This window comes from Mustela erminea, chromosome 7 (genome assembly GCF_009829155.1).
Source record: "Mustela erminea isolate mMusErm1 chromosome 7, mMusErm1.Pri, whole genome shotgun sequence".
NCBI lineage: Eukaryota > Metazoa > Chordata > Mammalia > Carnivora > Mustelidae > Mustela > Mustela erminea.
In genome coordinates, this window is record NC_045620.1 from 33,617,382 (window position 1) to 33,641,837 (window position 24,456).

The following is a 24,456-nucleotide window of genomic DNA, read 5'->3' on the forward strand; positions in this document are numbered from 1 at the left end:
TGAAAAAAACACAAGTATTATATTTGAAAAATGGAGTCTTTACATTCTAGAAAAAGTAATTTTAATGGAGTTTATGTCCCCTCTCCAAGGATCCTTCCATACCCTGGGGTCAGTTCAGGTTGTAAACAGGTTGGTGGTCCTGGCTAGGCGTTCAGTTAACTTCATTTGGGTTCTGTTTGCCTCTTGAGCTGGAGGAACACATCACTTGAACTCTCCCATATTTGAAGATAATTGGGCCCACATCAATATATTTTTGGATAACTGTTTATATTTTTGTCGCCAGCTAGTATCGGCTTGACAGTGGAGCAGATTTATGTAGGAATAACAAACATCCAGTAATGAATGGATACAAGAAATGAATGAAATACAAAGTTCTATAGAAATTAAAAAAAAATATATATATATATATATAGGAATGTGATAAAATATTCAGTGGGCACTCAACAGAGGCTAAGAAGTGGGCTAGGCATTTTCAAGTATGTTATCTCGTGTAGGATCACAAGAAATATTTTACTTGATTTCCCTATCAGGAAATGGAGGCTGAGAGAGGGGAGGGTTATATAACAAGTAAGTACTGAGGCTCCCAAGCCTCTTTCTTTTTGTCACCCTGCCTCCCACCTTGGCAGAAACCAGTGAAAACTGGTGCAAAAAGAGCCTCTTGGAAGAGGTATAGCCTGTGTTAACTCCAAAAAGGTGGCCAACAATTAGATAAAGAGGGAGGATGTTCTTTAGTGTTTAAAGAGGGGAGGAGATTCTGTACAAGAAGAGAGGCATGGTGCTCAAATGCTGTTTATTCAGATTTATTTACAAGGAACAGAGCCCCGTCCAACTGGCTTTGGAAGGTGTAATTTTGGAGGATAAAGGCTTTGGCAAGAAACTCACTGGGACCTCATGAAAAACAGCAACCAGAACTTAGGAGTCAGGAGCTCTGATGACTCCCACGTGTGTCTGTAGAGAACTTCGTGTCTCTTCCCTAGTTCTCTGGACTTCCCGGGTACATACATTTTTGTTTGTCTGCAGAATGGCTTGCTTTCTATGCCCAGTGTGTGCCCACCCCACCACAACAGAGATCCACTGGCATCACTGAGCCTCAGTACCAGATTCCAAGGGCCAGAGGCCCATCCCTGGATCCATCCACCGTGATGAGGGAAATGACTTCACATGCTCACTCACCTTGGCATGGGAGCAGGGTGTTGGATATTTTGATCCTTTGGCCTGGGCAGCTTCTCTAAGAAGGAAATGATGGCATTTGAATCACAAGGAGCATTTGGGAGGTCCATATAGTCAGACTAACTATGGAGTAGTTGAAGGTCCAGTAGAAACACATGAACTTGACTCTCTAATTGAGAGGGGGAAGGGTAGAAAGATGAAGGGGTTGGTGTGAGGTGAGTTGAAAGGGTTGGGAGACTGAGGGACAGAGGTGAGCTACAACATAGTGACATAGAGTGAAATAACTGAACTTTGAGATTCGGGAGAGAAATGGTGATCTGGGAGAAGACAGGAAATACTTAGAATGAAGGACAAGGAGGATTCATTGGTTATAAAGAGAGAGGAGTTTTCAGCCGCAGGGACTGGGATGAGATTGTGTGCCTTTGGGAGATAAAGAACAGGAGAAGGAATCTCATTGTCAGGAGAGAGATGATGACATCTGTTAGGGGGAAATGTCTCAGATTCAACCATTCAACGGTGGGTTGTAAATAGTGACCATAAGGCTACAGGTGAGGTGTGCAAAGTGGGTTGACTAAGACAGGAAGCCATGCTAGCTTGAAGTTAGAAAGATGGGGTGGGTGGGGAGCTTTCGAGGAATGTGGGGGAATCAATGGCCAACGGCCTACCATCCAGATTTATACCGTTGCGGGACATGCCATCTCTGAGTTTGTGACAGGATTTTCCTGAACTTTCAGATGGATAGATCATGTCATGAAGTGGTGATTTAAGACCAAAACACCTGAAAAATATCATGACTTAATATGTGTGGAAGTGTAGTGGTAATGCAGGAGTTCCCTCCACTAGGGACGACTCTAGAAGCAAGTAAAATGTTTACTGAGGATAAGGCTAACCTGCTATAAGAGCCTGTGCTTGGCTCATGGCCAGGGATTCCCTAAGTGTTCCTTAGACCACAAAGGCAAAAAGGGAACAGGTTAATTTTCAAACACAGGGGTAAATATTTCTTCCTCTTGTACTAATGGGACCTAGCTGTTCCCAAGTGCAGATAACACTGGTCTGAAAGAATGGCTGTGTTTTGGCCAAGCCACGAACTCCTTTTTGAGACTCTGCCAGTTCCTGGTGGAAGCCAGGAAATATATTTTTAGACCTCTATAACTCGGGCTAAGGGAACTATGTACTTGCTTAATGGTTGTCATCCAAAGGATATAAATAGAACCTTTAAGGAGACAAGCCATATGCTTTGTAGTGGTTACTTAATTTTAACTTCAGATCTGATTTACAATCACTTTAATTCCTAAAAACCTCTCTATTTTATTCATTAAGAATATGCACTGCCCATAAGAATGCTTTATAACTTGGATGTGGAATCAAAAACCGAGAAAACTTTCCTCTCCAAAACCTGTAATAAGGTCAAATACTAAAAGCTTATAATGTTTTTAACTGTTCTCTTAGAATTGAAAACAAATGGTATCTAATATCCCCAAAGTAGTGTATTGTTAATAATGTATTTGTATGCTATTATTTTGATTTCCTCATTATTTTTATGCTTTACCTCAAAAGTACATGTGGCAAATGCTGTAGTTGTCAAATTTTTGAAGAATTAAAAGAGCTGCTTTCTACTATGATCAGATTTGTACTGCTTTGTATCAGAGAATTTTTATGGTAAAATTAATATAACAAACTTAGAATGACAAATACTGTGGTGCATGCCCACCAGAATGATGAAAATCGAGAAGACTGGCAATATCAAGTTTTGGCTAAGATGTGCATAACTAGAACTCTCATTGCTGCTGGTGGGAGTGTGAATTGATTGCCACCACTTTGGAAAACTGTTTATCAGTATTAATTTTTTTTTTAAGATTTTATTTATTTATTTGACAGAGAGAGATCACAAGTAGAGAGGCAGGCAGAGAGAGAGAGAGGAGGAAACAGGCTCCCTGCTGAGCAGAGAGCCCGATGCGGGACTTGATCCCAGGACCCTGAGATCATGACCTGAGCCGAAGGCAGCGGCTTAACCCACTGAGCCACGCAGGCGCCCTATCAGTATTAATTAAAGCAATACACATGGCCACTGTATAAGTCTAAGAGAAATGAGCATATATGCTCTTTGGAAGACAAAAGAACGTTTAGAATATTTTTATTTGTAATTGTCCCAAATTGCAAACACCCCAGTTGTCTACCAACAAGAGGATGGATAAACACATGGCAAGTATGACCTATTTATGCATGCTGCAATATGGATGAAATCTCATAAGTGTCATGTTGAATGAAAGAAGCCATACACAAAAGATAAATGTGATTCCTTTTGTATGAAATTCAAGAAAAGGCAAAACTAATCAATGGTGATAGAGGTCAGAATAGTAAACCACTTTCCTGTGGTAGGTAATGTTGGAAAGTGGCATTTGAGAATTTTGGGATCCTATGGAATTGTTCTGGAGGTTGGTCCTAAGGGGGGCTCCAAGGATGTAAACATTCACTCACTTGTGCACTTGAGGTTAGAGTTCTTACTGTGTCCACATTATACTTCAGTAAACATGTGAATATATATTTTATGCCTCAAAATAAAACACAACAAATTCCTTTTGTTCTTTCTGATTCCTCAGATAAGACAGAGGTTAAGTGTAATGCAAAAAGTTGATCCTGGGCCAAGCTGGAGAGGAGATGATGCAATTTAAGCATTGAGAAAAATACAAAGGGGCTTTAACTTGCCTGTATTTATTGCAAAGAGGTAAATTTGTTCTATTGCAAAGGAGTTAAAATTATGTGGCTTAGCAGAGGTCCTAATTTTTTTGGCTTGTAGAACAAGCAATAATATGTTTATCTTTTATACCACATTATATCAGTTAAAATGAAAAAGGGAAGAATTCAATTTTAAGCACTTTTGCTTAAAAAATTTTTGTGTGTATATATCTATATAATTATTTCTATAAATAGGATCATATTTACAGTTTTTTTAGTGCAGATTTTTTGGGGGGATGCTTTTTCTGTTTCTTCTACCCATTTTGCTTCCCCTCTTATTGACACCCTATTATATGGTCCTACATAATTTTCTTTAAGTTCACATAATAAGGCATGATTATTATATATACATACAGAGATATGTGTCTATACACACACACATCAATAGATAAGTGCAAGTTTCTTTGTTTTTGTGCTACAAAAATGGTGTATCATACACATTTCCTGTATCTTGCTTTTATCATCCCAACAAAATTCCATGGAAATCCCTGCAAGTCAAGTGTTATTTCATGGTGGTCTAGTCCATAGTCCATGGTGTTGACATACCATAATTTCTTCAACCAAACCTTTGTGTGTGAGTTTTGGTTGAGTATGGTTTTTTAGTGACCTTCAATGAGAGAGTTTTAGACTCAGAAACACAACCAGGGTTATGTCACTTAACTTGTCTGAGCCCTGGTCTTTTCATCCCTCAGAGGGGGATAAATTTATACCCCCCCCCATTATAGGTAGCTCTAAAAATAAAAAAGAAGGTGTATAAGAGTGTATATGTTTGTTATGATGGGGAGATCTTTGCCATTGTTAACTATCATAGATTTACTATATGGCAGACATGGTACTAAGAACCTTTAGTGTATCCATTTAATTCTTATCAAGTGAGATTCTGTGTGTTATTTTTTCCTATTTTTCAGATGAGAAAAGTTGAGGTAACTTACTCCTCCTTTCTCCTGAGGTCAGGAGGAGGTCTCAGATTCAAATCCTGCATAGCCCACTTGAGAGCCTGTGATGTTTATCTTTCAAGCATTATTGTCTCTCAAATATGTTCACTGGACACTTTATTTTATACATGAGTAACATGGATAATATAAAATATAATGGTTTCTCAAGAACATTATATAATTACATTGTAATCATGAACAATATTAAAATCTAAAAACAAAAGAAAGGATGTGTATCAATAAGTATTTATGTGTAAGAAACCATCCCAAGTCGTGGCTTAAAACTATAACCATGTATGTGGGTCATGATTCTGTGAGTCAGCAATCTGGGCTGGGCTCAGCTAGGTCGTTCTTCTGGTTTCATCTGGGCTCACTCAGGCATCTGTGATTAGGTGCTGGGTCAGTTGAGCAAGGCTTCTCTGGCGATCTGCGGATTTTAAACTAGGATATCGGGGACAATTGGACCATGAGGCTCTTATCTTCCAGCAGGCTTCCCAAGCTCATGCAAACAGTGGTGGTTTGGTTTCAAGACGGAGAGTGGAAATAAAAGACCTGGAGGCCTACATTTAGAATCAGCACACCATGGCTTCTACCACCTTCTGTAAGTCAAAGCAAGTCCCAAGGCTAACCCAGCTTCAGCCACGTTCTGGGAATTGCTGCCAAGTCACATGGCAGAGAGGCAAAGATACAGGGTGATGAATAATTGCAGCTATCCCATTCAGTGTGGGAACAAAAGAAAAACAATACTTACTCGTTTAATTCAGTCCATAGAGCTCTGACACAGATTTCTTATGAGTACCGTGTGTGTGTGTGTGTGTGTGCGCGCGCGTGTGTTTTCTGCTGAGAATATCTTTTATATATTTGCCCTATAGTTTGCCAACAGCTGGTGGTTTGAGGGGGGATTATTTCTTTCTGAGATAGTGGCCCACTTGCTCTAAATATTTAAGCTGGACCCAAATTCCCCACACTTCAGAGCTATTCTCATGTTCTTGAAATCCTTTTTACTGGATTGATTTTAATCTCTATTTCTTGGGCATTATGTTGTGGTTTTCCCAGGGAGGAGGACTGTTTGGCAACATAATCCATGTATCAAAACCAAGTTCTCTAACTTAGTTGGCTGATAATATGTGTAAGTTGTACATTTCTTGAAGAGCATGTCCTGTTTTGTTTTTGTTTTTGTTTTTTTTTCCAAGAAGGGTACCCTTCCTACACCTTCAGCATCCTTCAACATCATACTCCATTCTCAGCATCCTTGCCCCATTGTACTAAAGAAGCATAACCATTTAGTAGATGAGTCAGCTGAGGCACAGGAAAATATTATGTTTCATAAAGGGTTCATGGACTGAGATACTAGAGTTTCTCATTTATTGGCCCTTGACCATGTACATCAGCTAAGTTGACTTTCAGGTTGTTTCTGGTTTTTCTAGGAACCATCTCTCTTAATTTTTTTGAAAGGCTTAATGTGATATATTCATTAATGCATAACATTTCTTCTGGGAGGCCTGGCCACATAGAATTGGTGGTGTCTTTGCATAAGAAGCCTTAGAAAGCCATGTTAAAATAGGTGTTTAGTGAATGTTCCTTTTTCATTGGTTTGTAGTCACATGGCACAGTAAATGAAAGCATGGATTCAGGAATTGGCCAGACTGGAATTCCTGTTACACCTCCACTGCTTATAGGATGTATGGTCATAGGCAATTGAATATAACACACACACATTCACATACACACAGAGTAGACTGGCACATTGTCATAAATGCTCAATAAATATTTATTATGATTACTTTTGGAAGCAAGAGCACAGAATGGGAAAATGGCCTTCTTAGATCAGCAGTGATGACTGCAGGACAGGCGATCATTTGTGTAGACGTCCTGGTGTTTCTTCACCTTAGCTTTCAAGACTCTTTTAAAGTGTCCAGATGATATGATAGATGTATTAACTGCCCTTGGGGAAGATCCCATGAGATAATACATGTGAAGTGCCTAGTGCAGGGTCTGGAAAGAGTCAATAGTCTGTGAATAATTAGCTGTCTTCTTATTTCTCTCCCTCTCCTCCTGGTGACCAAACAGCTCTCCCTCCAGCCCTCTTTCTTAATCTGGGTTCCCCAGAAGCAGATCCTGAGAAGTGGATTATGTTCAGATGAGTGATGGAATCAGGCCAAGGGTGAAGAAGAAACCAAATAAAGACTCCGTTTCAGGGGAGACCCAACATCAGCATGATTCCCTTGGGATGCCATAGAGAGTAAACCTACTTCACAATATATTCTTCCTTGAGTCAGGGGAGCTTCCCTTTCATAATCCTGCACCTGTCTCTCGTTGCCTAGAGGCTCCCCTGGTGGGGTGTAACTTCCCAGACACTTCAGCTCTCCATATTCATATGCATCTCCATGAGACGGAGGAGAATTCCCACAAAAGGATGCAGGTATAAGCTGTTGGGAATAAAGCATGTAGAAGCTAGGGGTGGGTGCATGGGGCCTACAGAAGGGATGGAGGTGGCAAATCTAGGCAGGCAAGAACAGAATCTTTTGCATTCTCTCTCAGAGTTTATAGGGATCAGATAAACAGATCTCTTCTTAAATGGTGGCCTTCTTGAGGGAAAAGCAAGGTTAACATTGAGGTCAAAGTCATGGATTATGTCTGTGAGCAGCTATTAAAGCAGTGTCCACCAACAGCAACAAGTCTATTTGTGAAGATCAAACACCCAGGAAATCTGTGTCAAGCTTCAGTCCCTCCAGTTAATCTTCTGACAGTCGTGAGGTGAAAGTGGCTAGGGGTATTTGATTAGAGCATTAAGGATAAAAGGATCATGTTCAAGAATCAGCTTTACTATCATCCCTTGTGGAAAGAAAGAACTGGTGATTAATTTTCGGCCATATAGGACTATCCTTTTTCTAAAAGAATGGCTAAATAGTGATTTACATCTCAAAGACTATCTTTTTTTTTTTTTTTTTTTTTTTTAAGATTTATTTATTTCAGAGAGAGAGACAGAATGCAGAGGGAGAATGTGCGGGAGAATCAGAATGCCCAATGAGCAGAGAGCCCAACCCAGGGCTTGATCCCAGGACTGTGAGATCATGACCTGAGCTGAAGGCAAACGCCTAACTGACTGAGCCACCCAGGCACCCCATAAGGGCACAGGCTTTTTGTTTTAACTACAGCTTTTAGGGACAAGGAGCTTAGTGGGAAAAGAAGCAAAGAGAATTTTAAGAAATTTTCAGAATTCAGAAGGAATTTTAAAATTCCTCTTTTGAGAAATATTGTTTCATGAGTATTTGTCAAAATCAAAATGAAGTGTTCTGGTGGCATGAATCTTCAGTTATAGTCTTTTAGTTAAGGAAATGTAAGATTGAAAAAAAAAATCTGAGGATTTGATTCAAATAAGAAGTGATTATTAGAAATAGCAAATTTCCAAAGAGCTGTTCGTAGTCTTTGGCATACGAACAAAGGCACTTATATTTGTGAAAAACTGAATTAATGTTCCTCATTTTGGGGTCTCATGAGAAATTAGAAATGACTGATAAGAGTTTTTTCAAGACTTTGTAGGTAAGTTAATAAAACACTTTATCGGTGATGCATGGCTTGTCACCCTTCTTCCATTCTTGTCTGGGTTAAGGACCTGTCCATCAGTGGAAGCAATTGGAAAGAAAATTTTGCCGGAAGCTGCTTGAGAGTGGGAACCAGAAGCATAAATGATGTATGTTGGTAAGATGCCAAAATTAATTATGAAGGCTATTGAAATGATATGGCATCTTTTCACCTCTTTTGATTGACAGAAGGTATCACAAAATGGAGAGCCATTTTTCCTTTGCTGTGCGCTTCTCTGTGATTTTGGGTCACATCCACTCCGAAATCTGTGCCTCCATTGAAGCCATGTCTTTATGTTTGTCAGTATGAAGTGGCAAAGACAGTCTGTGTATGTGGCTCCAATGAGTCCTGTAACCAGAAGGCCTTGAGCCACAGTTTGTTTCTTTTGATAACTGGCAGATTGCTGTCTGTGCCATCTTTCTGATGTCACTATTTGAGCATATTAACTGTGCCTTCCCCTAATTATTCATGCTTCTATTGTTACCCATTTGAAATTTATGACCATAAGGACAGTGGATTAGAAGCCCGAGGAATTGAGGCTCAAATCTGTGCCAGAGATTTACTGTCATTGGTTTAGGTGCAAAATATTAACAGGGAAGCCAAGTCACTTCAATCTTCGGCTTAGTACATTGAGTGTAGAATTAACTGAGAATGCGAGAACGTGTGCATTTTCTCCAACACGGCTGGAAAATCAAACACACAGGGAGTTGTTGAAAACTGGGATTTAAACTTAAGCCTATCATTCCATATCTGATGGGCATCACCCTATGTCTGTGAAAATCTGCCACTGGAGATGAGCAATGCAGCCTTAGAAGGATGCTTTCAAGGTGGGTGTCAGAGGTGGTCTTTACTCCATTTGTGTTCCCTATTTAAGTCTTTGCAATTTGCATTAGTTGATTAAAGAGAAAATCATGTGCTGATCATGTGGCACAAATTGCCACTATAAGTACCTCATCTTCCATGTTACAATCTCATTTATTTTTCTCTATTATTTGTGATCTGTTGGCTTTGTGACCTTGTGTTTCAAATAAATTTGCATCTGTGATTTAGTTGGTAATTAGATACTCATTATCATATCTTCTGCCATCTTTGAGTGGCCTTTGTAACCTAATTTCTTTTTTAAAATCCGTTAATCTACGGGCTAATCAAAGTGGGAAGAACTACCAGTAACATATATTTACATTTTAAACCTTTAGCCAACCGATGCATCTCATCTTTTTATTTCTGTCAGTCAGTCAACAGATATGTTTTGACCTCAACAGTACACCATGGTCCTTGCTGGCTGCTGGATCAGGGTGAGGCAGGGGTGGGGAGGGGGCAAGAGCACTGATACATTTCATCTTGCTTGGAGGCTGTCAGCCCACAGATATTTATTGGGCCCGAACAATATGTCATGGATTTTGCTATCTGCTGGGATTCAGAGCTGGAAAGATGCAGTTCCTTTTATTCACAGAATTTATAGAAGAAGCACAAACAGAATCAATGTGGTAGATACAAGATGTAGGGCTAGTGAAGGGCTAGTCTGGGAGAATAAGGAAGTTTTTGGAGTTGAAGCTCACTTCATAGAGGGGAGTTTGCCTGGTGGATAAGAGTTTGGGGAGGCAGTCAAGGCAGGGAAACAAGCAGTCAAAAGCACAAAGGCTTACAAGCTCCCACGTCTACTAGTTACTCTGAGTCATTGGAAATCCAAGGCAAGGAATGGCTGCAGCTGGGAGTTCTGGTTGGGTGAAGGTGAGATCACAAAAAGCTGTGTATGCTGTTCAAAATGGATTGTATCTTACTTGCCTGCCAGTTGTTAGAAGGGCATGTGCCCTTCTGGGAGTCATTGTTTCAACTAAGAACACAGGGAAGAGAATTTTCCAACAACACAGCTTTCATACTTGTAAATAAGACTCAAACCCAGATTTTCTTGCCCAAAATACATTCAGAGTTGGGACAGATTTTATGTTGAAGTTTGATATGATGTGATTTGTTTGTTGCAGTAAAGATGACTGGAATTGAGAATGTCCATAAATGAAAGACTTCTATTGCACTAGCCTTAGGAATGTAGGTATGAATATTTTCACTTGTAGGTCAACACAGAAAACGTGCCCTTAGCAAATGCTTGGAATAGGCAGGAAGTTCTGAAAGGCCTTTATGATGTTACTTGAAGACTCAGTTTGCAAGTTCAGATATTCCAGACTGGAAAGGAGGTAGTTAGGAAATATGGGTGAAGAGAGAGTGAGGATACAGTGGTACATCATCATAGAATGGAAAGGAAAAAACTCTGAGGGGAACTCGGGGGCTCCAGATACAGCTAGGCATGGATGTACAGTCTTTGGCCAAGCTTGTCTCCCAAGGGACATCTCAGGACATCAGATAGCTACTGGTCTTGGTGCCCAGTGGGAGTGTAGCTCTTCCTGTCTGTAATGGACACTTACCTAGGGCTCTCAGATGGTGTGAAACTGCTGGATTCACTTGACAAAACCATGTCTACATTTTAGTGAATCTTGTGTTGGAGCTTTGCAGGGTCACTAACACCAAGAAAATCTTATATGGCACCTCCTTTCTATAATGTCTGCACAGCGTTGAGCAGAGGAAGAAAAGAAGAAAAGCAGGTCTTTTAAATGGGCAATGGTTCATTCTGATCCAGAGATAGTACATAGCATTAGGATAAATGTGAACATTGATTTGAAGAAGGTTTCAGTTTTATTCAATAGCTGTTTCATGCATAAACTATACAGCTGTGGACTATATTCTTCCTAAGGTTGTTTTTAATGATACCTCATTAGCACACCAAGGCAGATAGAATCCTTACTTGATTAACTCTCCCACTATCCTTCATTTACTTCTGTGGTGTAGAGCACTGAGTGTAGAAATTTACTGGCAGGTCCACATACTATTTGAAGGAGAAGTGCATGGAGGGTACAGCCTTTATCTATACCAGGTCTTCCTCTCATGGCTAAAATTAGTATCAGTTCGATAGGCTTGAGATAAAACAGTTATCTATGGTGACATTATAGTTTTGTTCTGCCTTCTTATATTTAGGTGACTGTATCCAGATTTATTGGCAGCCCTGTTTAGTGACTTTATATGTGTGGGTCTGTTTCTGGACTTTCCTTGGATCCACTGGGTTGCCCTTCTACCAATACTAGATTGCCCTAATTATTCCCAGGTGACTATCATTTGCCATCATGGTTGAGCATCAACAATTTTAAGAAATTATGGATGCCTGGGTGGCTCAGTCAGTTAAGTGTCTGCCTTCAGCTTAGGTCATGATCCCAGGGTCCTGCGATCCAGTCCTGTATCAGGCTCCTTGCTCAGCGGGGAGCCTGCTTCTCCCTCTGCCTGCTGCTCCCCCTGCTTCTGCTCTCTCTCTGTCTCTCTCTGACAAATAAATAAATAAAATCTTTAAAAAAATTAAAAAAAAATCTTGATTCATTGCCTGGGCTGAATGCATTGCTGATCTAAATAAAATTGGGATTATATTTACAAAGAAGAAGAGATGGATATTGAATTGATGGATAACAGTTTCTGTTTTATATATATAATTTGGATCAGATGTTATATGAAGGAATAGTTTTGTGTTTTTTGTGTTTTGTTTTTGTTTTTGTTTTTAATGAAGAGTGCTTTTTTCTTGCTCATTTTATGGAAGTTTTACCCCCAAATCTTTGAATAACTTTTGGGCACATTGCCTTTGTTGTCACTGGAGCATCTTTGGGAGTCATCTAGTAGAGTTTTCCAGAACAAACGTTATCCACTTCTACTTATATTGTTTGAGATGTCGCAATATTAGAAACCCTATATGATACAATAATGGGAAATTTTAGCCCAAGCCATAAGTATCATTTGCATAAAATAGGGTAGGATTTTTTTGCCATTAATCTTGTATATGTAAGGGGGGGCGATCTATGAAACCACTTACTTATTGATTTCTGAAGTGACCCTGAAAAGGCCCTTTTAATTTATATAAAACATTTGCAATTGTGAGGTCATGCCCACCTGGGAATAATTCTTAAATCTATGTTATTACTATTATTATTTTTTACTTTCTGTTATACTAGTTCTGTTTAAGTAAAGAACTTTTAAAGGTGTCCAAACCTAGATTAATTGAGGTAATTTCAGGCTGAGGTATCTTCCCCAAATATTATTCTGTTGTTCAAAATAAAATAATCAAGAAAATACCAGTAACATGAGTGACTTGCTAGAACTTGTTAGGAGTTGACTATAGATCAGACTGCTCTTTTCCAAGGCACCCTAACTTATCAAGAAAAAAACAAACAAACTCCACTCATATGTAGGTTTATTGAAAACCAATATAACACAGTTACCCTAGTTTATATAACCATGAGAAGTTTTTTGATTCAAATAATGTGTACCTTTTCCAGAAGATCCCTGCGTATCACACATTCAAAACTAACCACATTATCAGGACATGGGAAAATGGTGTGATATGTCTTACTTGCTGAAGGTTCACTTTATCTTGAATAATAAAATTACAGATCTACCTAGAATTGAACTTAATTGTAAAACATTGTGTTTCCTTTGCCAATTAACCCAATGGAGGTTTGAGGTAATAAATATGAAAAATGCTTTGTAATCTGAGACGCACTAGGTAGTTGTTAATCGTTGTCATTGCTATATTGGAAAAGCTACCTGTGACCACCAAGAATGAAGAAAAAGTCTTAACTGTGAGCGAAGAACAGCTTAACCCTTAGGCAAGTATTTTATCATGGAAAGGTTTTCCAATGATTGTGATTCATAGCAGATGAAAACTAACTCATAAACCAGTGTTTTTTAAACTAGAGGTTTTGACCCGTGAGTAGGTTGTGAAATCAGTTTTTTGGCTGGAGACCAGCATTAAAGAAAAATAAGCAGAAGAGAATATATCAGAATATACTAGAAAATACTAGATATACTTAAGGATAAATATTGTTTTGAGATGATTTCCTGATATACATATATGTAAGTTTGTATACATTCACACATAGACTGGATAGAAATATAAAATGTTTTGCAAATCACTGCTCAAAAACAAAATAAAATAAATCCAATAGTAGTGAATGCCATTGCCCTAACCCTTGTTTAAAAATTTTAAGAACATATTGGTTATCCTTTTTTTTTTTTAAAGATTTTATTTATTTATTTGACAGATAGAGATCACAAGTAGGCAGAGAGGCAGGTAGAGAGAGAGGGAGAGGAAGAAGCAGGCTCCCCACTGAGCAGAGAGCCCGATGTGGGGCTTGATCCCAGCACCCTGGGATCATGACTGCAACCGAAGGCAGAGGCTTTAACCCACTGAGCCACCCAGGCACCCCATGTTGGTATTCTTTGACTTAGCAATTATTATATTAAATTTTGATAAAAAATGTTAAGAATTTTATATGTCATATGCTTATTGTTTTTTAATCCAGAGCCTAAATTTTTTTCTAGTAATATTCTCATAAAACACTGAGTTATTAAAGACAGTGAGATATCCAGTTCAATCCAACACATTTATTGAGAATTAGGAATACATAAAAAAATATATCAAGGGAAATAAATTAAGATTTTTTTTATACTTCATGTTAAATGGCAGTTTAATTTCTTCTGTGGGATATGAATATTTCATAAATAGTTGATGTTTAAAAGCCTGCTGCAAATTTCAAAATATTGCTTGAATTATTTTTACTATATTTCTCATAACAGAGACTGTATCAGTTAGCTTTTGCTGTATAACAAACCATCCTGAAACACAGCGACTTAAATGGCGGCCATTTATTGAAGTGTCAGTTCTTTGGATCAGTAATTTAAGGTGGGCTATTCTGGGTTGTTCTGGCCTCGGTTGGGCTCCCTTGTATTTATGGTCAACCATTAATCTGCTAAACTGCTCTGGTTTGAAGGGTTGGTTGGCTGTTGGCTGGGGTGCTTCAGTTCTCCCCTACCCTAATCATTTCTCATCCTAAACTGACTGGCCTACTCAGAGAGCAGAGACAGGGTACTGAGGGATACAAAGAGAGGAAGAAGGAGAGGTAGAGGGAGAGAGAAAGAGAGAGAGTAAGACAGAGAGAGAAAGCCTGGAAGGCATGTAGGTATGTTGAGGCCTAAATTGGAACTAGGACAACAGTGTCACTTTGGCTAGCATTCTGCTGGCTAAAAGCAAGTCACAGGTCAGCCAGATTTAAGTGGAGGAGGAATAGACACTGTCTCTGGATAAGAGAGATAGCAGTGTAGTCACAGGGCAGAAGACAGAGTTACAAGGAGGCCATTAACTGGGACCATCCACGCAATGAACCTAACAGTTGTTTTTTTCCCCTCCATCCTTTTCTGTGGAGCGATATAATGGAATCTTTCAGACGAATGTCCATAGTGACTCTCTTTCCTGCTTCTGTCTGAGTTTTTCTAGTAAAAAGAAGATTGATGTGGAAATTAATCTAATCCATGCATTAATAAATAGAACATTTATTTAAACTGGTCGATTTTTCTCTCAATTTGATTATAATAAATATTATGCTTTTAAATGTTGAATATTGCTAACAGAAGGATTGTGTTTGCTCTGAGGACATTATGAAGCATGCCTTACTGAATAAATGCTTTCCAGAAAGGTGTGGATAAATAGAATTGCAACTGAAACCAGATTTTGTATCTTGAGCCTAAAATTTAAAGACAGCCATGCATTCTCTTTCCAGTGTCTCTAAAAGTCCTATTTTTTAGATGGAGCATTCCCCAAAATGACCTTCACCTGTGAAACATAATTGCTATCTTTAGCCCAAAACACGGGCCAGAAAGGCTAACATGTCATTTAAAACCTGCAGATAAAATAAATATAATCTGCTGAGAATAGTTTCATCAACTAAGTCTAGAAATAACCAGGTACTCGAGTGATTTTTCACATGATAGTTTCATTTCGAACAAATTAGAAAGAAAATTAGGGGAAATTAGGAAGAAAATTAGAAAGGTAGTACTAACCATGTACTCATATGGTAGTCATTTCATAAGAATTGAGCAAAATATGGCATTTATGTATATCTATCTTGCCTGTGAGTATTGTAGACTAACGTAATTAGTGAGATGATATTATAAAGTAGTTAGGACAACTGACTTCAAATACAGACTGCTTGGGTTTGAACTTAAACTCCATCATGTATTACCTGTGCATCCCACATTACATAACGTTACAACCTTCTTCCAGTACAATGGAGGTGATAATGGTCCCTACTTCATAAGTTGATACAAGGATTCAATAAGACCACATGCCTGGGGTACCCAGGGCAGTGACCATGGGTGGTAAACACTCAGTAAATGTTAGCTCTCACTATCAATACTTAAGGTTGGTTTTTATCTCAACCTTCATGTATTTTCACTGATTCATTCCAGACTTGTTTGATCTCATATGTTGTGTATCTGTGTCAGGGGCCTGGGAGACAGAGGCAAAAGACTAAGTTATGGCCCCCATGTAGCTAGAAATATTGGTTGAATATTCCCCTACCACACACACACAAATGCACACAGGTTGATGCCACCCACAAAGGGTAATCAAGCAGAGGGTCATTCAGAATGTCCACCAGGCTTGTTTCTTTTTAGGAAAAAAAAAAAATAAGTAAGATTTTATGTATACAATTCTCTGAACCCAGGTGTGTACTTCTAGCTGTTAACTATAGTGTTTTGAATTAGTTGGATTTACTCAAGTTATACTCAATCTCTATATTTCTCAGAAATATACAGACATTATATTGTAAATATTGTATTATTGAATATATTAACTCATTATACAGAAATTTCCCAATATTACGTAAAGCATGCTTTTTATATAGAGTATGTGTTAAGCCTTAGAGAAGTGGCACATTCTTCATTCTTGCATTATTTAAGTATTTTAATCTTCATTTTTCATTGTCCCACTGAAAATGACCCCTCTTTGCTATTGACTAAACTCTGCCACAAAGCAAAGAAAGTGACCATAATTCTCTTCATAGATTCTTGGACTCCATGAAAAGCATTGATTGGTGGAGCTTCCCTGGAAAACAGGTTGTCTTCATACCATAAAATGTTTACCACTGATTTGGCTACTCTTGATTTGGTTCTATACCTTTCCCTGCCATGAATTTGCATTTGCTTTGGAACTGGTGAGCTATGTGGCAGGAAAAAATGTGGAATATGAATTTTTGTTTACTCATTGAAGAAGTGGTCTTGAGCTCAGCCTTTTCCTGTCAAGTGCCAGGTCCTTTGTCAATCCCAGAAATGTAGATTCAATGAAGACTTTCCATAAGAAAGAAATCTGAAAATGAAAAAGATGGGCTTAGTTTCGTTTTCTCGTGCTGCTGGGTCATTAGAACAGGTTCAAGACACAACATTTGAGCAAGAATCATTGAGAAAGAATCACTGAGACCTATTAAAACAGGTAGTTAGTTGGATTGATTTTTTTTTTGAGAGCTGCTTTAAATGGCTTTTCAATAAATTAACAATCTGATCTGTATGAACTGGGATTAATTATTCATAAAGAGGAATTTATCTTAGATTAAAATCAATTTCTTGAGGAGAAAATATTTTGAAATTTCTCTTAGACTTTAGGATTCTGATAACTACAAACTAAAAATGGGCAGGAATTTAAAAAATGATCAATAAGTATATTGCTTATGTTTTCAATCTTAATATTATTTTGGTTATTACGTAACAAAGGTTTATTACTAAGCCATGCATTATTTTTTAAAAATTTAAGTATAATTTGCATACAGTAAAATTTACCTCTGTAAGTCTACAGTTCTTCAAGTTTTAACAAATGTAGGTAATCTTTTAACCATCACCACAATCAGGGTATTGAACAATTTTATCACCTTTCAGATTCTCATATAGCCTTTTTCTGTCAGTACCTGGTAACCACTGATTTTATTTCTTTTCCTATAATTTTGTCTTTTCCAAAATTTCATATAAATGGCATCATACACTATGTCGCCTTTTGGATCTGGCTCCTTTCATGTAGAATAATGCATTTGAGATTTATCCCTGTTGTTGCTTCAGTCAATAGTTCATCCCTTTTTATTGCTAAGTAGTCTTTCATTGTATGACCATACCATGACTCATTTATCCACTCCCCAGTTGAGGGCCATTTGTTTCTCATTTTTGGTAGTTACAAGTATAATCAATTTATGTTTTTATTTATTTTGGAAAAGGCCCAATAAAATGGTGTGATAGAAGTACTTTTTATGCATGTAGGGGGAGTGTGGTAGGGAAGTCTTAGTCCAGAGGTATTACTAGAATAAATGTCTGCTGTAAACTAGTATAATCAGACACATCAATAGTTCTTGGACTGTGTTACCAACCATCACCACTGCTTTGTTGTTGCTTCAATCCAAGATTTGCCAGGGTGTTTCCCCCCCCCCCCAAATTTTCACTATTAATACATTATGTTTTCCAAATCTTAAGTTTTTTCTAATAAACTGAAACATTTTGGTATCTCACAGAGCAGAAAGTGGCACCTGGTCTAGCACACAATCATTATACTGATTTTCCTGAAGTTTTATTTAGCAGTGTGGGGGGTACCAGAGAGTCATGTAATCTCCAGGTGCTACATCCCTCAAAAATAGTACTTTGTATGGAAAATATTCTAAATTAAGCTCTCAGGAAATTGCAATAGGACCTTGTGCCAGTTTTAGCCAAACTGGCTGCTGCATTTCTTCTTGAAGATCATGAAGGATGGCTAGAGAGAGTTAGGCTGAGAAAGTGGAGAGTAGAGCCTAATGAAGGACCCTTGGTGAGAGCTAATACTGATCCCCAATCATACACATCGAGTGCAGTGACGCAGGGTCTAATCAGACCATTTTCAGGTTAGCCTATAACCAGCATGGGGTCTACTTACAACCTTTTCAAGGGGCTACCAAGTGGGGAGAGCAGAGTCTAGCAGAGAGAAGGTAGGATATCTATGCTTAGTGTTAAAGAAGGAACATAAGATGAGCTACAGGAAAATGACACCCTGCCCATCAAAAGACCAGAAAACTCCAGCCACGGGAGTGAGGTGAGCAGATCCTGGTAGTGCTCTGTTTATGTCCTCTTTACTTGAGGAGGTGCAGCCAGTCCTCGAGTTGCTGTGGGTACTGACCGCTAGCAACTCACAGCTGCCCCCGTTCTCTGGAGGACTACTCTTGGCTGACAAGGACCCTCTTGGCCAGAAGTGCCTTGTAGTTCGTATCTCTCACCAATCTGGAGGCTGCCATGGCCAGTGACTAACAAACGTAGAGTTGTGAAATCTCAGCTGCCTTGCCTCAAGACCCTACAATCTCTGTGTTTTAGTGCATGTTCCAGAAGTCTCCATGGGATCAGGCTGAGATGAAACTTAGCTGAAGCAACATTTTTGCTAAGCTCCTTCTCCTGTCTCAGCCTGCTTCTCCTGGTCCTCTGAGGTCTCTTAAGGGGCTCTCCCTCCAAAATTATTTGCACAAGAATCACTGTCTTGGGCTCTGTATCTAGGGGACCTGACCCAAGATAGGTGTCTCCGAAGAATCCTCAAAAGCAGAGAGACAAATGGAAATGAGACCGAGCTAGAGACAGAGACAGGGACCTTGGGGACTTAAAGTGAGGCATACAGAGTATAATTTTGTAGTTGAGTAGAAACATAGAAGAAACTGTAGCAACCAGGGGTAGAATTTCTCTCCCTCGCCTTATCTCTTCACTAAGTTTAAGTATCATAAACCCTGTGAACAGGGTGAGAAGGGGGTGTCTAACCAAACTAATTAGGGTAAGAGAGCATACATTAGTCATACCTCTTTCCTTCCACCAAGATTCCAGCTCTGTCCTTGAGTCTTAGAAAGAGAAGTGTTAACATAAAACCAATATGACTTTTCCATGGTACAAGACTTTAATTAAGTGGGAATTGGGGAGCTGGGAGACTGTAACCAGAACAGTCATGGAGCCTACCTGAGTTTTCATCTGGGAGCCAGAGAATAATTAACCCACCCAAATAATTTAAGTTGCTAGTGAGGAAAAGCGTTTGGTGATTTTATTTCGTGAGTCTTGCCTGTTTGGTTACTTAATACCCCAGAATAATTAAAAGGACCAAAATAATATGAAAATGCTGGATTCTGACAAATGAAGACAGAAAACTTGCTTTCCTTATTAGACTAAGGGTATCAGTACTCTACTTAGTATTGAGATTCATTAGTAATCAGCAATTGAGATTAATCAGTAATACATATTATATTAAATATACAAATCTCTAAGTGTTGGTTGTCCTGACAACCGCACAGGTATCACTGACCAGGATATCTTAGTTTTTCTGACTTCATTGAGGACAGATAATTGACAGACATGATTATATGTATTTGAAATGTACAACATGATGATTTGATTTCCATATACATTGTGGAGTAATTACTAAGATCAAGATTACAAACAGATCCCTCACCTCTCATTGTTAATCCCCCTTATTTTGTGGTGAGAATGCCAAAGATCTACTCTAAGCAACTTTCAAATATACAAAGCTGTATTATTAACTAGAATCATTGATGGATCACTAGCAATTGCTTTCTTCTTGATAGCAGCTGAGTTTCTTTCCTTTTCTTCTTGGCACAAGAAGTACCCAGATACCTGGAGGAAAGGGGAACTTACAATCCATGAAGTCTGTGTTTTATGAAAACTCCAGTGAGGGAAGAGAAGTAGCTTAGAGCATGGGACCAAGCAGAAAAGAATCAAATTTGGAATTGCCTTCAGTCATTGGAAAACCGTCAATGTGACTGACTCTTCTAGGTACTTAGGTGCTTAGTTTATTTATTTATTTATTTATTTTGAATTTCTAATGTTCTTCCAAATTTTTGGCCCTAATGCAGTAAAGGGGTAATAGAGTCAGCATTTTGAACTGACTGCCTACGTGATGCTAATCAAGTTACTTAATCTCTCTAAGCCTCAGTTCCCTCATCTGTGAAATGGGGACAAATTAGTTAATGTCTACAGCACCTAAAAATGTGCATGATAGTAAATATTCAATAACTTAATCATTAGCTTAGATTCCGAAGGAATTGAGAAATCAAATTTATTTCATTAGTAAGATGATATTGTATTACATGGTCAACAAATTTTTAATTAGTTTAATATTTTAAATTGTGACATTAAATAGTGTTTTATTTCAAGTGCTGGGGTTATTTCCCCTAATATGACAGCACCGGTTGACTCAATTAAATTTGGTAGAAATTTGGGTGTGTATGTTATATAAAGCAAAAGTTGAGTATTCAGTTCTTGTTACATATATTATGGGTAGCTATATATTTTTTCTTCTCATGTGTGATGAGGATTCTTCATTAATTTGATATAGAATGTCAGTATTTATTGGCATCAGAGGGTGTTTTCACTTCAGTAAGAGAGAGGTGTAAAATTTCCAAAAATTTTTGGTGCTTTTTCCCTATTGTTCTGTGGAAATAAAGCAGTTCCATGTAAGTGTCCAACATGTGTGGTTGGGGATGTGTTATCAGAGGAAGGTGATGATGAAGGAAGAAGTTGTCAACTCTGGACCCTGATTCTCCCACACTTATCTCAGAGAGGAAATTCTTCCTAAGTCCAGGACCTGGACATATTGAGAATAACTTGGCATTTGTCTAACACTGTATGTAATTCTAAATGTCTAAGAGCATAGCCTTTGACGATAGGCGTGCTTGGGTTTAATCTTAGTTCTACTAATTACACCAGTCATTAGCTGTATGATTTTGGACAGTCTTAGTTTTCTTACCCATATAATGAAAATAGCAGAATCTATCCCATATGGCAATTTTGAAGATTAAACATTTGGTCTTGACTCTGACACATGATAGTACTAGGGTAGTTCTTATTGTTGAAATTGCCTAACTCAAAAACTCTTCCTTCTACAAAAGAATGACAAAGTACCATTTAAGACATGCCAAAGGGTGGGGGAGCTATTTAATATCCAAATAATGATTTCACTGATAATTTCTAACTAAGTTGAGGTCATTACACATTTTTAGCTAGAAGAGAACTTTGATGGAATGTAGAAACTAGACTTTCCGAAGCATTTTCAGTATTTCATGTATGCTTTTAAAAAACGTTTCTGGAGCACTACTATTCAGTGGGGATATCCCAAGTATATATCTTAATATTGTCTCATGCTTAATCTTGCTTCTGATTCTGTACCGTACATACTTAAGTCATTTCTAAAATAGAGAATTTTGGAGCATAAATACATGTCTCCATTTCCAGTCACATTTGCTAAGTTATCACAATATTATTAACAAAATCATAACCTTTTCACTAGCAATAGTTACTTAACAATAAGAACGTGTGCCAAGATGACAAGAATGGGATTTAGTGATTTTTGAACCATTATTTTATAATTTTTATTTTTTTCTACAACCACAATTAAGAAATCATAAAGTGTCATGGTAGAAATAAATCACTGGAGTAGGGTGGAGAATTACTTTTTTTTAAATTGTAAAATGAACCATATTGACCTGAATATTTATGCAGAATCTGTGTAAGATTGCCTAACTTTTTGAGTTACTGTATTTATCAAGTGCTGTGTTAATGTGCTGCTGAGCTGCTGGATTCTTCTTGCTCATTCTCTTCTCCTTATTGCCAGTGTTGAAGCTTTTTGTGTTGACAGCTTTGAATTATGTATCAGTTGACTATCCCCACAGTAATGCTGTGTAACAAGTCACTCCCAAACTTCATGGCTGAAAACCACACATACTGTTTTTTGTTTTTTTGTTTTGTTTTGTTTTTTTGCAATATAGTTGCGGTGGCTCTGCTGGCCTGAACAAATCTTAGCAGGGATCTCTCGCATCCACAGTTAGCTGTGGGTTAGCTAGGTGGAGTCCTTGAACGTGGCCGGGTTTTCACATGGCTCATGTGTCCTGACCAGTCCAGTCATATTCTCATGGCAACCACATATCAGCAAAAGTAGAAAAGTTGAGGTCTAGCTCTGCTAATTACTGGTTCTGATAACTTAGGTAGATGATTCAACTTGACTTTCAGTATCTTCATATGTGAAATGGGAGTAATGCTTCCTATTGTGAGAGATCAGGTTGAGAAGTGAAGTGTGACAAGGCACATCAAAAGGCTTTGTTTAGGGGCTACAGAGCTGTTATTTTTATTCGTAGGATGACTATAATATAGAGCAGTGGAGTAATAAAACATTATTTTCTGCTTATTACTTTTTTCAAAAATGATTTTGTTGCTTACTATTTTTTTGTTGCTTACTATTTCTATCATTGAGTCAAAATTGAAATGTGTTTTGTATCTCTATTCAGAGGATATGAAGACAGATTTTTGGCTTTCATCACATCAGTTCAGTAAGATAAAGGAATGTTCACTTCATTTTAACATTATATTTTGACTTCCTCTTCTGAATGCTGTGTTAGGCATATGGCAAAATAAACTTTCAAAATTAGTAAGCTTTGAGGCATAAATAATGATTTAAACATTCTTTGTGAAATGTCGATAATTTTCTGAAAAAATTCAGCTAGTTTAATTCTGCTGAACTATAGAATTCTTAGCTCTTATGATTGTAGATTCAACTTGAAAAATGACACTTGTTTGTGGTAAAATTTTTTTAAGAAGTGGTAAAATTTACCTGTATTTTGGGTCAGCCCAGGCCCAAATGGAAAGTCATGTTCTTTAGGGTCATGGCCAGACTGATGACTAACCATCCTCCATCAAAATAACCATTTAATGAAAATCAAATGCTGGTGGGGATTTTAAAAGATGCCATGAACCACATTCGTAAACTCAGGCTCTGAATGCCAATGTGTGCAAACAGATTTTTCTCTTGAAATCACCTTTCTAATCATATTGTCTGACCTTTTCACTCCTTTTTTTTTTTTTTTTCTCCTCTATTTGCTGAAATACACACTTGATTTCCTTCCTTAAAGAATTTTTTTGTTGTTGTTGTTGGAAATATTTTCTTCAGGAATTTGAAAAAGCCAGGAAAGTGAAAACATGCTAGCACGCTCACATTTCAGTGAAGGTTGACACTGATTATGATGTAATAAGTGGGTGTTTAGTAAATGCGAAGGAAAATTTCCAAGATTGTTGGATACTGCCAATGTTTGGGGGAGCTTTGGACACAGATGTTCACATATGTCACTGCATTTTCATTTAATGAGGGAACAATGTGTTTAAACAGACTGATCCACCAGCAGATTGATTAATCTGAGGATTAATCCAAGGGTGGAAATCAGCAAAGAAAACCCAGTGATGGGAATTTTTAAGATTAAGATTCTTAAATTCCTGTTTCCTTGACATTTGACCTCTGGTGTGCAGCTAATCCTGTGGCCTGGGATTAAAACCCAACTTTTGCTTTTCTACTCTTTCAAAGTGAAAACTGGTGGGACACTCTTGCTTATTTCTGTCGAAAACGTTTGGAATAAGGGATCTATCTTTTGATTAAGTGCCTCAGTCTCATAACCCTGTTTAAAAATCCTAGACTGCTGCCTCAGCCCCATGTTGTACCCCTTCTGCTGATAAAGCAAAACAAACCTACGCAAATATGGAAGAAATTATCCACAACAGATACCAACCCCCGTATCACACAGTAGAATGCATTGTTGTACCTAAACTCAAGATGAAAATACTGAACATTCCTTTAAACAGGGCTTTGTGCTTGCTGCCATACCATTGTGTGTTGTTTGCTGTTTTAAAATTTTTCTTTTACACTGAAAGTGGTAAGCATCATTCCCTTTCACACTTTTGGTTTGCCTAGAATAAATGGAAAAATTAAAGGGATTGGTAAGATTACACTCTGGCTTCTTCCCGTGTTTTCCCCCTGAGGTTTGGTCTCTTCTCTTCATCTTTTTTGGGTTGAGTTTATCATATTAGCATTTAAGACACTTGATAGTAGGTTCTATGACTGAAACTGCTGGCCATCTGACTAATCCCTCTGGGCATTCAAGAAATTTCGGTCCATACCCTTACCCACTATAATCACAAAATCCCATAGTTTCCTTTTCACCCTTGAGAGAATTAAAAGCCCATGTTTTAAAATTAATGAAAACCTGAAAATCAGGGTAAATTTAGCTTAAGAAAAACAAATCATATCTCTTTAAATTTAGAGGGTCTTTTGTTTGTTTCCTAAATTATT

At 38.0% G+C, this 24,456-nt stretch overlaps 1 protein-coding gene across 4 annotated transcripts in view; it reads left to right on the forward strand.

Annotated features, from left to right (window-relative positions):
- PLCB1 (phospholipase C beta 1) overlaps positions 1 to 24,456 on the forward strand; it is a 688,962-nt gene that overhangs the window by 102,718 nt on the left and 561,788 nt on the right. Inside the window, exon 1 of one of the 4 annotated variants that reach the window (XM_032351389.1) lies at positions 9,680 to 9,721. The exons of the other annotated variants lie outside the window; for them this stretch is intronic. Within the exon in view, the coding sequence (XP_032207280.1) occupies positions 9,695 to 9,721 (27 nt within the window). The 5' untranslated portion in view covers positions 9,680 to 9,694. Of the gene's footprint in view, positions 1 to 9,679; positions 9,722 to 24,456 lie in introns of those variants that run through there. 4 annotated transcript variants of the gene reach the window in all.